The sequence below is a fragment of the Cinclus cinclus genome, chromosome 4 (genome assembly GCF_963662255.1).
Source record: "Cinclus cinclus chromosome 4, bCinCin1.1, whole genome shotgun sequence".
NCBI lineage: Eukaryota > Metazoa > Chordata > Aves > Passeriformes > Cinclidae > Cinclus > Cinclus cinclus.
Window position 1 is genome coordinate 48,534,702 of NC_085049.1, and position 13,301 is coordinate 48,548,002.

The following is a 13,301-nucleotide window of genomic DNA, read 5'->3' on the forward strand; positions in this document are numbered from 1 at the left end:
ACATTTATCACCTTCTGCATCAAGTTTATTGGAGAAGGATGTCAGTTAGTTAATTAGTTAATAATCCATTGTAAACTGTACATATCAGTAAACTACAAAGTATTATTTTTTTTAATCAGTGGTAACATTTTGCTTTCACAAGTGCTGGCATGTTCCAAGAGCTTAATGCAAAGTGTTTGATTAAGTAATTATTCATGAATTTGTAAATATTGACTAATTATTAAAAATCTGAGGGATGAATCAGAAATGAAATAGTACTTTTGAAAGTTATACGCCTGTCTCAATGGCAGGATTAGCATAAAACATTCACATTTTAATATTTTATGTTTATTGTGCCTAATGATTTGCTTTCTGAAAGAAATAGTTAATTAATATATGCAGTAATCGTTTACATTTTTTTTCAAGTAAGTGTAGCTGAAGAGATTAATAATCTTATGCATTTCCACATCTATTACATAATTCATTTGCAGGGTTCTAAACCATCCGCTGAGACTTCAAAGAAAGTCTTATCTGACAGCAAAATTTGCCCAAAGATTATTAGTTCTTAAACTAATTTTTATAATTACGAAAGAAACAGTAAAAAATAAAGTAGTATGTTACACTGACTGTGATGGATTGAGGAAGTTCCCTAAGATGTTCTTGATGTAAACATATTCCTGCTTGGTGGGTGGAGAACACACTGAATTATAAGGTAGTTGGGGAATAATGCTGTCATGACATTTGCTCTCCTCTAGTTTCCTATACTTTTGTCTTAGCTTAGACAGATGTATTTTTGGCTGCTATATCTAAAAATTTTAAAATGGAAGGCTGAGCTTTAGAAAGTTGTTTCTCAATAAATAAACCTGAGAATTTTCCATGTTGTATTTTTATGTTTTGGCAAATGACACCCTGCAGAGAGATGTGGTAAAGTACAAGGATAAATCCAGTGTTGTTTCTGCTAAGCACTTAGTCTAAGATAAGTATCTGCTGTATCTGGGGATGATCACAATGGCCTGTCTACCAAGCAAGGCAATGGGATTAATGGGAGAAAATTTCATATAACTTTATTATTAAGAGATGTAGTAAAATATTTGAACACAGGAAGGCTGATTGAGGATTGTGTGATTAGCCTTAGTACCTCCGTATAAAAGCATTTGACTCACTGTATTGTGTGTATTGTATGTATTTCAATGTATTTTGAAATGAGGCAGACGAATGCTGTAGCTGCCAGCTACCCTCGCATGACACACAGTCCAGCTGTCATCCCCTCTTCAGTATGATGGTCTGTGACCTGTGTGCTGCTGAAGCTGGGATGCAATGAGCAGCTCAGCTGGGAGAAGTAACAGGTCAGCAGAGACCCTGAGGCTCACTGGGTGGCCCAGGACACAGCTGCGCTGCTACCAGAGACCCGTCCAACCTGGAGGAGTGTGGCACCTATTGCCAGCACCCTGTGTGAGGTTTGGTGTGGCTCACTGGGTGAACATTTTTCATTCCCTGCCATAACTTTTTCTGCTCCCAGCTGGAAAGAGGACCGACTGCACCTGTCCAGTTCTGGCCTGTGTCTGCTCTGTCGTGTCAGAGCTGAGCGGCTGCACCGTGCGCTGCTTCCCTGGCAGAGCGGTGCTGAGCGTGGGGTGTGCCCTGCCCATAAGGGCTCCTGAGGCCAGCTGCAGCTCTGCAGGGCTGACTGCGGCATGGGACAGCGCGCCGGGAGCCTGCGTGGAGGCAGAGCGGGTCCACACGTGCCTACAGCTTACCGTGGAGACAAGTCACTGCCCGCAGGTGTGGGGGCGGAAAGGGCAGCTGGGGAAGTAATTAATGGATTTGAAATATCAGGGGGAGGTAGAGACTTGAGCTTTATGGTAGGAAAAGAGCTTGTTCTCTTGATTCCAAGACAATCACCAAGAGAATTTTGGCATCACAGGGCCAAATCACAGAATCACAGAATAGTTTGAGTTGGAATGGACCCAGAAGGATCTTCAAGTCCAGCTCTTAAGTGAATGGCCCATACAGGGATTGGATCCATGACCTTGGCATTATTAGCACTGTGCTCTGACCAACTGAGCTAAAAATAATTTTCCTTCCTGTTAATTCAAAACATAGCAATGCATAGTACTGCATATGCAAAACACAGTATTGCATAGCATAGCAATACTGTACCAATTTGAGAATAAATTTAGGATATAAAACAAATAAATGTGAAAAGAGTGAGATTGCCCTTCTCTATTGAAATTTTCTGTTGTTAATACCTCCCTGTGAGGACTTTATAACAACCACAGCTTAATCAGGCATGTTGGTCAGGCTGGGTCAGCCACAAGGAGCTGTCAGTGCACAGCAACACAGTAGTGTGCTGGCAGTGCTGGAGCTCTGGGACAGCACCAGCACCTCACCAGCTCTGAGACACTGTCAGCATCCACACCACACCAGGATATGGTGCAGTCAGGAACCAGCACGTTCATAAAACCTGTCCAAGTGCCCATATGTCACTGCAGCTGGCAGACCCTGGGAGTAAACACAGCAGTCTTATCTTTTGTTTCCGTGCTGAAAAAGTGATAGGTGTTTAATATTTGGGACAGTTTTGTACTCGGGCAGACAGACCATTCCTCTTGTCTCCTCTTTGACTGTGTGTACTAGGTGGGGATGGGAGTGGTGCCTCCTCTTCATGTGGAACATGTCTTTCTAGGAATTAGTCAGTGCTTTAATATGTCAAACCACCATTACTTTAGACTAATGTTTGTTTTTTTTTTTTTTCTGAGTTGTTCTGTGTTTCTGAGAGTTATCTAGGAAGAAATGTACCTTTTCTTTGAAATTTCCAAGAATTTTCCCCTGTGTGTCTTCAAAACCTGTAAACTGAACCAGTGAAAGGCAAGAAATACACACTGAGGCTTCTGTTAACATCTGTTTATTCATACAGGAAACCTGTGAACAGCTTGTAATTTTTAGTGTGGCATTTTTAAAGGTTTTTGTCTGTCAAGGTTTCTCAGGTAGAGACTTGAGCATATATGCACACTGAAAAAAGCAGTTTATTTTTATACAGCAATTTATTATTTGTAGATTTCTACATAATATTTTGTGAAATTGATTTCCCCTAATAAAAGGTTTGTATCTAAAGAAAATTATAATTAAATTCAGCTATTTCTTTGTTCATCTATCCATTATTTCTGGGACTAATATCTTTTTCTTTGTGAGAAAAGACATGCATTTAAGCATAAGTTTTATTTTCTCTATGGATAATAAATTTAAAAATAACATTCAAACTTAGTTCAGACAAAATACTGATTTGCTTTATAGAAAATTACTCCACCATCAATAGGTTTTCTTCAGAATATTGTGAAACGATTTTTTAACAGCTTGTTAAATTCTATACTAGCCTCTGAATCTCAGCTTTCTAAGGAGAAAGAAATTAAATATTTCCTTTTATGAATCACCTTACCAGGCAAATACTGTGTTGTTCCATGTCTTATCTTAAATTATTTTTTTTGGTATTATTTAGAGCAGAAATTGCAAGACTGAATGTCCTTTTGTGAGTCTGCTTTTAGCTTCCTGCATAGGGAGTAACAGTGATATGGAAGAAATAGTTTTCCATCCTTACCTTTCGGGGGAAAAATATGATTTGGCCATGAGCTATATCTGTTACTGTAGCATCCCATTCAGGTGAAGCTGTGTCTTGAAACCTGTGGCACTGTAAACTGGGCAGAGGCTTCTCTGTCTCCGGTTTAATTCACCAGGATGTTTGCTGCCATGGCAGCCAGCAGCATTCACTGCAGTAGCAGAGAGGAGTCATATATCTGGGAATGCAGGTTGAATACTAAAATGTAAGGAGGCTTGTGCTTCAGTGGTTAATTTTGGCTCTTTATTGAGCTCTGACGTGGAGGCTGTACTTGCAGTTCTGTGTCAGCCCATCTAAAGTGAAGAGCTGTGCACTAGGATCAGTCATGAGCTGGTGAGAGGGAGGGAAAAGCCCGAGACAGTACTTGTGCCTACTTTGGATTTCAGAAAACAGCAGCTGTAGAAAGAGATGCAGGCCCACTGCTCCGATGAGACTGGTGATTGGATGGAGAGGGGAAAACACAGTTGGCTTTTGGGATTCCTTCTGTGCTGGAGCAGAGTGTTTGATCAACTCTCTTCTGCTTGAGAGAAATCTAAGTGAAAATGACTGTAAGTACTGCAGATTAATGTGACGGACGAGAAGTGGCTTAGCAGAGACAGCAGTGTAATTTGAAAGAAGATGACTGTGCCTGTCTAGTCCCTTACAGTGCTCAGAGTGCATGTGTGAGCTGTGCTTTCACTGTGACTGCAAGTATGTGCTACCTGGGGTGTGCAGCGTGCGGCGATGCAGGGAGCAGCGCCCGGACCTTTCAGGGGAATTGAGCTGCTGTGCATCTCAGAAATATGAAATCTAACTGAGGTGAAGCCCCAGCCAGAAAGATGCAGCGATCTGCTGAATTGTCAGTATTTAAAGGCACGGAGGTTAGAAGAGGGTGTGTTCGTCTTCAGAAGCAGAAGTCTCTAACCAATCTCACGCTCATCAGTGAAGGGGAGAAGAGGCGATACTCATACAGGGAGAACTGGTTTGGAAACGCCTCCAAGTCCAGCCAGAGTTACCAACAGCGGGATGCAGAAGCTGGGTGCAGAGGCTCCCTGTCCAAGACATTCTCACAGTCAGTGCACTCTCTGTGCCACCCCAGCTTCACCACACCCCAGGCATTTCAGGGGATACCACCTGCTGGAAACAGGACATCCAGGAGGTCAGGAGACCAGTGTACAGGTGAAGGCTTGCAGACTGACAATGAGGAGAGCAAAAACTCCGATGATGAAAATGCATCCTGCACATCCCATTTCCCCAGCAGGACCTGGGCAGAGGAGGAGGAGGAGGGGTGCTTGCGTGAAGGGACTGCTCATCTGGATGAAGATGTCATAATAACAATGCTGGGTGATCTAGAGCAGGTCCTTTATACTGATATTTTAGGTAAGTTAACTTTGGCTTGACATCAGGAAGGGCAGAAGGAGACTCAAGTGTTAGCACATATCTGAGCGGAGCGGATTTTTGATCTTGACAGTCATTTCCCAAGACAGAACTGGGTTTATTTGCAGTAGTATGCAAAAATAGGGTCTAGACATTTCTTCTTTGTTTGCTTCCTATGACTTCTTCAGACTGTGTGAAATGAAGACAAATGTCTAAATTGCTTTTGATGGGTGCAGGGGCAGCAACAGCCTGTGAATAACTGAACACAGTTTGCTTAGCTTTTTGAAAAGTAAGGTGCAATCTTCAAGTGCTATGAGTTTATTGTTAAATAATTTTATTTTAATGACATTTTTTTCTCATTAATTTGAAATTGATACCTTGAATCCAGGTTTTGAGCAGGACAAAATAAGCCTCTGTCTTCCTGCAAAGTGTCCTTCCTGTATTTCTTCTCCCTTCCCTAGCCCCCCTGCAGATAACTGCACCCCTACATGTGGAATTGTGAGTGCCAGGATTTCAGTTTTGCTTAAATAGCCAGTTTTGTTATAACTGTGCATGCCAGTGAGTATTTGAAGTCCACAGCCATAGGTGCTTCAAAGGCTTCTGTGTTAGTGGCTTTACTTTTCATCTCTCAGCCCTTTATAAGAGTGCTCAAAGTGTTCATTTCTAAAGCTTTGTTCTGCAGCCAGTTAAATGGTTGAAGTAGCTGCTAGCTTTTTGAAGGTTATATGCCATATGTCCAGCCTGGAGCTTCCTGCTAGTAGATATGTTAGCTCTGATTATGTTTAAACATTAAGGACAAAATTTTTGCTGTGTGCGTAGTGTAAAAAGCTGTCATCTCAAAACAAGAAAGAAACAAGAATTCTCCTTGTATGCATACCTTTTATTATTAGCCTGTACCAGTAGGTTAAAAGGGCTTCTGCTAGAGATCTTGCTAGCTCAGGAGACTGAACTCTAACCTGCCTCTGCTGCTCTTCAGCAGTTTGTCACTGACCAATCCCTGCTCTCTTGTAAGCCTCAGTTTCCCTGCTTGCAGAGTAAAACAGGTACTCTCCTTTCTGAATTGAGTTAATATCTAATAGTGGACAGTTCTCTGGGGAAGCATTTATTATTTTTAAGTCCTTTTATGCAAATCAGACAGTTGATGGAATTGTTACTGTCCCATTTGCTTTGGACTGTGATTCCATGTGCAGAAGAACTGAAATTATTATGAACAGTATTATTGAATGTGAAATTATGGGCAAGCTTCAGAAATGTGAATGTAAAATTCTGACCTGGGTATCTAGTGGTTTGTGTAAAATGTCTGTTTTGATTTCCTGTGAATATATCTCACACAGTGGAAGAAATCAATGTGTTTCCCAGAAATTTACCGAGGGAATAATGATTCACTGTTTATAGGCAAAAATCTGGGGACAATCTTTTGGAATATTTATGTTTAATATAAATTATGAAGCTGCACATGATTGTAGCAAACAGCCTTTCTTGTAAGAGGAACAGAATTTTGACAGAAAGTTTCAGGTTACCCTGGTTTTAGCCTTATCCCAGTCTCCCCATGTGTGAAACAGAATGTGTTTTTTTATCTCAGTGTATGAACCAGAATCACTTGAGATAACAAGACAGGGAGCTTTTCGGATAATGTGAAGTCCTGCAAATACAGCCACCTGTACCATCTGTGAGGGAAGTGTGCCATATTGTAAGAAACAAGGTACCCAGAGGAGTCTGGGATCCCTTTGAACCCAGTTCTGATGCAGTAAGCACCATAGTGTCTCCACTAGCAGACATGGAGTAGCTAGTTTTCGGAAAAATAAACATGCTCATCATCCCTATGGTCCTTTTTACAGAAGAGGATTTGATGTGGATGGGGAGTTCAGTACTCTCATGAAAATGTAGAATCTTGTATTCACTACAGAAAATTTCTTCACTGTCATGTTCAACTACTTATACTTTTTGACTTGTTCATCCACGGTGCAGCAGGATTCCAGTGCTATGGCCTTTAGAGAATGATGAAAAGAGAAAAGATCAATTCCTTTTAAACCCCTCTAACAGTTACTGTGAGAATTTTTTTAATAGTACTATGTAGTATTTTAATATAATGGGACTTCAGTTTTCACTTTTTTTAGTTAAAACTGGTGGAAATATTTTTAAGTTATCCTTTGTGTCACTAAGAGATCAATAAGAGATTAGATCTCAAGCTTTTTACCTCTGCTGGTTAGAATAGCACCAATTTTATGGTATAATTTGTCTGAAAGTAAAGTATTCTTCACTGGGAAAATATACTTTGGCAGCTTGCCATATATGTACCTTTTTATTTAATGTATTGCAATTATACCTCAAGGCTTTGTTATGCCATTTACTGTGCAATACATATTAAAAAAGACAGTTGCTGTCATTTTTGCTGCAAGAATTTGCAATGTAAACGTACAGCAAAGGATAACTGACAAGGATAAACAAGGAAGGAAAAGGGCAAGGTCACTGTAAAAGATGAACCGTATTCAGTTCCTCAAATAAAGTATTGCTTTGCATTCAATTCTGCCCATGTAGTCCCCTGAATTTGTCTTTCTGTGTAAATAGAAGATTTTCTTATACCAACAAGCTACTCTTCCACCTCTGGTTCAAGGCAGAGCAGGTAGCATTTCCGGAATCTTCCCTATATTGGTATTATGGCAGGAATATAACATGCTCCTGGAAGTCAATTTGAATGCTTTTGGCGGAGCGGGGAAGGCAAAGGGCAGTGACAGTGAAGAACTGGGTGCACCACAGACAACTGGCTGGAGGCAGGCATGGACAGTGTGCCTGGAAATTCTCTAGGCTTTAAAAATCACTCTCAGTCTAACAAGATCTAAATGTCTTCAGCTTAGCCCGGCCATGAGCCCTTTTGCTTTGCAGGAATCTCCAGGGTGGTAGAGAAACTTCTGCAAAGAGCTGGTGGGATCCACATCTAGCTTGAAACACAGGAACAGCTTTAATTTCAGTGTCTGTGAACACTTGCCTCCTGCAAGGCACCACACGTAAAAATGTACACAGGTAGTTTATTTTCTGGAACTGAATATTGTGAACAGAAATTGGGGTGTGGCTTGAGAAGAGAGAGATTGGCAGCAGTGCAGGGCTTATATCCCCGCTTCTTGTTTCCATCCTGCCTAGGTATTGATCCCACTTTCAGTTCCATGGTGCCAAACCAGAGGTTTATAGACATTAGCATCATTAAAACACTGAAGAACTTCTTGTGAGTGATAAAATAGGCAAACATAATTTCCCGAAGGGCTGTTTGGCTGCAGCAAAGAGGACAAAAGACATGACCAGGGCAGAGTAGATGAGAAAAACTCAAAATGGCATTGTTGTGAAAGCTGGTTTGACATTAAGTCACAACTGCAGGTTATTCTGGCTAGTTCAATGCATCATTTGCCTATTGAGGAAGAAATAAAGCTTATATGGAATGTATATGAAATAATTTATTTCCACTGAATGTCAGGAGTTGAGATTTTTCTTAACAGCCTGCAGAGGGTTTGGGCAATAGCGCCTGACTGCAGAAGGTCTGTGAGGTATGATGTGAAATTTGTAATTGACAGAGTCAAAAAGGAATTATTTGCATTTCAAGTTCAGCATTTTACATGTAGCTCTAATACTGATGCTTGCCAGCCTTCTTACAAGCAACAGATAAAGGACATGATCAGAAGTAGAATACTAGCCTTGAACAAATCATGGATTTTTGTTATAGAATTTCTTTTGAAATTCTCTTATTTTTCAAAACTAAAATGAATTAAACTCCCTTGATCTATGAATTTGCTAGAAAACCTGCATTTCTGTTTCTTTGTGTATGACCATTTGAAGATTTTTTGAGGTTTATGTTTCTCTTTTGTAACATATCATATATGACTTCTCTCCTTTTAAAATTTATTTTTAATTGTATGAAGTAAACATTGTTCAGGATGTCCCAGGTGAAGTTCTGAAAGCTTCATTACCTGAGATATGAAACTAGCATTTCACAATGGATCCTGAAGGCTGTTGAAACCTGTAATTGTATAAATGATGCATGTACTTCCAGTGTTCAGATTTGTATCCCAAGCATATTTATTTTATCCCATATGAAGAATAATGTCCCTCTTCAGGAAAGTATTACAGTCCAGAAAAGATACTTTGTTAAGTGCCTTACTTAAGAAGTGCTTTAAAATATCCTGGATGTTAAGTGAATACTGAAGAATTCTAAGAGTCATCCCAGTTTTTTCCAGACACAGATTCACTGTGGCTTTTTTTCATACTGAGTTATGTAAAATGTCAAGGACTAAAAGGGGACTTTGTAATGTATCAAGTGGTCTGGGGCTTCATCACGCCTTGGTTACAGAGGATAAACATCCCAACACTCTAAATCAGAGTTTCATCAATAGATTTGGGCTTTAACAGGCATACTTTGGTGGGGTTTTTTTGCATACCACATGTTATTTATAAGCATATATGTGTTTTATTAATGAAAAGATGAAGTTTTATTTTTTAAAAGATTAAAGGGACAGCCCTATTTACAATCATATGTGTGAGTTCTCAGCTGTGGATACATATGTGCACTTTATTAAACCTAATAAACTCACATGCTAAAGTGTATCCTGGTTTTACTGTTTTCTTCCATCCAGGGGAAGACCCTGAGACAAGAAGAATGAGAACGGTCAAGAATATTGCAGACCTGAGACAGAATTTGGAGGAAACCATGTCCAGCCTTAGAGGGACCCAGATAAGCCACAGGTATACTGGTTTTGTGTAGACTGCTAAAAAATGGACCATTGGGAGAGTATTACTAGTTGCTGAATGAATGAGAGACTTGCAAAGGAAATTAAACTATGGCACTAAGCTGCCTTAGCAACTTACATGTGACTTTAATATACTTTAGTGTTAAAGTGCCTTATACAGTCTTTCACAGAGACGGTTATTGTTTCATACGCATTCACTTAGAAGCCGATAAAATTTGTTTTAGATAATTTTATAAGTAGATGTTGGGCATGAGATCAAATGCAAGGGAAAATCTAAATATAAAAAATAAACGTCAGCAATGGGAAAAAGACACACTGGTGTAGTGTTATAGTTTTGAGCTCTCCTGGTGTTGTTTTTTTCCTCTCCGTCTCTTTTCTTCCCACATGAGCTCCCTTTTATTTTTGTTACAGATAAACCACCACCTTCTGATTGGTCCCTAGGGTCTCTGCTAAATTTGTAACACAAAAAAACGTGTCTTAAGCATTCCATGCATGTGATTATTTTCAATCACACTAAGTCCCACACTTGTATGATGGATATTCTACCAAAATAATTTTCCCATAGCACCTTCAATCACAAGCACAGATTAGCAAAGCCTCTAGGGTCAATATTCTCCTGTTCTAATCTTGGTTAAGATACCAGGTGTTTGGCACCATTCCCACAAGTAGAGGTTCTAGAATCATGGAATCATAAAATTATTTAGGTTGGAAAAGATCTATGAGATCAACAAGTCTAACCATTAGCCCAGCACTGCCAAGTCCACCAATAAACCCTGTCCTGAAGTTCCACATCTACAAGTCTTGCAGATACTTCCAATAATGGCCATTCCACCTCTTTGCTGGACAGCTTGATCCAGTACTTGATGACCCTATTCATGAAGAAACTTTTCCTCATACCTAATCTAATCCTTCCCTGTCACAACTTGATGCCATTTCCTTTTGTCCTATCACTTGTTATCTAGAGGATGAGGCCAACCCTCATCTGACTGCAATCTCTTTTCAGAGAGAAAAGAGATTACCTACTCAGGTAGTTGTAGAGAGTGATAAGGTCTCCCATGAGCCTCCTTTTCTTCAGGCCACTGCCACAGCCATTCCTCATCAGACTTGTGCTCCAGACCCTTCACCAGCTCCGTCGCCCTTCTCTGGACACACTCCAGCACCTCGGTGTGTTTTTTGTACTGAGGAGCCCAGAACCGGACACAGGATTTGAGGTGTGGCCTCACCAGTGCCAAGTACAGGGGGACAATCCCTGCCCTGTCCCGCTGGCCACACTATTGCTGATCCAGGCCAGGATACTTTTGTCCTTCTTGGCCACCTGGGCACACGCTGGCTCATGTTCAGCCACTGTCACCAGCATCCCCAGCTCCTTTTTTGCTAGGCTGTTTTCCAGCCACTCTGTCCCCAGCCTGTAGCACTGCATGGGGTTGTTGAGACCCAAGTGTAGGATCCAGCACTTGTTGATCCTCAGAGGATTGGCCTCAGCCTATTGATCCAGCCTGTCCAGTTCCCTCTGCACTTTCTACTAGAGCCTTTCAGCTCAGGCAGATCAACACTCTTGCCCAACTTTCAGCAGTAAAGTGACTGAGGGGACACTCAATCCCCTTATCCAGATCATTTATAAAGATATTAAACTGTACTGGCCTCAGTACTGGGGGCATGTACAAGCACATGTGCATATAATGAAAGCACATAGAGAGAAGTTTTAAAAACCAATATACTTTCCTCCAGTCTTCACTTTTCTTGATTTCTCAGGAACATAGAAAACACAGTTCACTGACTTCTCCATTCTGTTTGGCAGCACATTGGAGACAACTTTTGACAGCACTGTGACAACTGAGGTGAATGGGAGAAGTATACCAAGCTTATCCAGCCGATCAACACCTGTGACTTGGAGGCTGGGGCAGGCCAGTCCTCGGCTGCAGGCAGGAGATGCTCCATCCTTGGGTGCTGGTTATCCTCGCAGCAGTGCAAGTCGCTTCATACACACAGACCCTGCTCGATTCATGTACACCACCCCACTGCGCCGAGCAGCTGTTTCTCGCCTTGGAAATATCTCACAGATTGACATGAGTGAGAAGGGAAGTGCTGACTTGGACATATCATCTGAAGCAGATGTTGGTGGCTACATGAGTGATGGAGACATTCTTGGGAAAAGCCTGAGGACTGATGACATCAACAGCGGGTAAGCATCACATTTTCCCCATTTGAATTAACGCGTGATTGGTAGGAATAGAAGGATTTTTCTAAAATATTTTGGCACACGAGTAGAAGTTGGATTATAGTTGCAGTATTTAAATGCATATATACGTATTTAAAAAAACAACATCTAATCTGCCAGTGATATTCGCAGCTGCCTTCATATTCTGTTCTTCTCCTTTAACATCAAAATGACTTTGCTGTGAACTTTGAGTTCCAATATTACTTACTAGAAATTTTTGGTTGTCCTGTGAACCATTATTTTGTCTTGATTTCCCTGGATGAGTCTTCTTTTTGTATTTTTATGGGGTTTTTTTGAGATGGTAGGTATGGCATTGGATGCAGCTGATGAAAAGCAGTTGTTGACAGCACTGACTTTTTCTGGTTTTATTTCAGATATTTTCTAGCATAGTCATTTTAATGAGCCTTTATTGTAGATTTTCCACTCATTTGAGCAGCAGCAATATCTTTTCATAAAAGACTAGACCAGTTACTCTCTTAGTATACCAAGGAGGAAGAATTACGGTTTTTATTTTTGTTTGTTCAGTCAGTTGGGGTGCTGCAATTAGAGGTACTTTGAGGTATTGCATTTCCTGTGTTTCAAATTGAAGAGTTCTTATATCAGTCTAGAAATACAAGTCACTTCAGCCCTGTGTGTGTTAGGACTCCTAGAATGTAATTTAAAAAGAATATCCATGTTACAATTTGCTCATGCTTAAATTACTATTCAGTGCTGCTGTTGTCATCTCAAGGCTGCTTCCTGACTGGTGTAACACTATGTTGAATAGAAGTGCCGTAGAGTACCTGGTCATGTCACACCACGCTGCTTCACTCACTATAATTTTAGAATTCTTGCTGTCAATCTAATCTCTTAGTTTCAAGTATAGCTATGATTAGACAATAGTGGATGATGAAATTGAGTATGATACATTCCTAAAGGCAAGTCTAAGTCTGTGATCAAAGCTCTCTCTAGAGTAGTGTCTCATCTCAAGCAGCAACCAAAGATAGATCTCTAGAGAAAGCATCATTTTAAAGAAAGCATATCCCTGTATCTCCCTGGTCTACATTTTCAGTGATCTGTGTATGGAGCACTGCTGACAACATTGTCCACAACACATCATTAATGATTGTCACATAGGATGCCATATTTGTATGTGCTAGAAAAGACCCAATACGTATGGAAAATATGATACTTTAATGTCTGAGGATCCCTTATCATAAAGGAAATATAAATGCTGCTTTTGACAGATGCATGGTTTTATTAAATTTTTTTTTAAAGTAATCCTTTGCAGTGCCTCATGAGTTGTATTAATTAGTTTATCACTTTAAAGGATGAATATAGTCATCTTACATGACTTTTCTTTGCATCTGTAATAAGGATAACTCGGTAAGTTGCTCTGTGCTTGGTTAACATTTTTAGGTGTGGT

At 40.4% G+C, this 13,301-nt stretch overlaps 1 protein-coding gene across 2 annotated transcripts in view; it reads left to right on the top strand.

Annotated features, from left to right (window-relative positions):
- The window catches only part of NAV3 (neuron navigator 3), a 247,066-nt gene that overhangs the window by 132,874 nt on the left and 100,891 nt on the right, over positions 1-13,301 (top strand). For both annotated transcript variants that reach the window (XM_062492048.1, XM_062492049.1), the window contains exons 10-11: positions 9,565-9,673; positions 11,477-11,860. In XM_062492048.1, the coding sequence (XP_062348032.1) occupies positions 9,565-9,673; positions 11,477-11,860 (493 nt within the window). The remainder of the gene's footprint in view (positions 1-9,564; positions 9,674-11,476; positions 11,861-13,301) is intronic.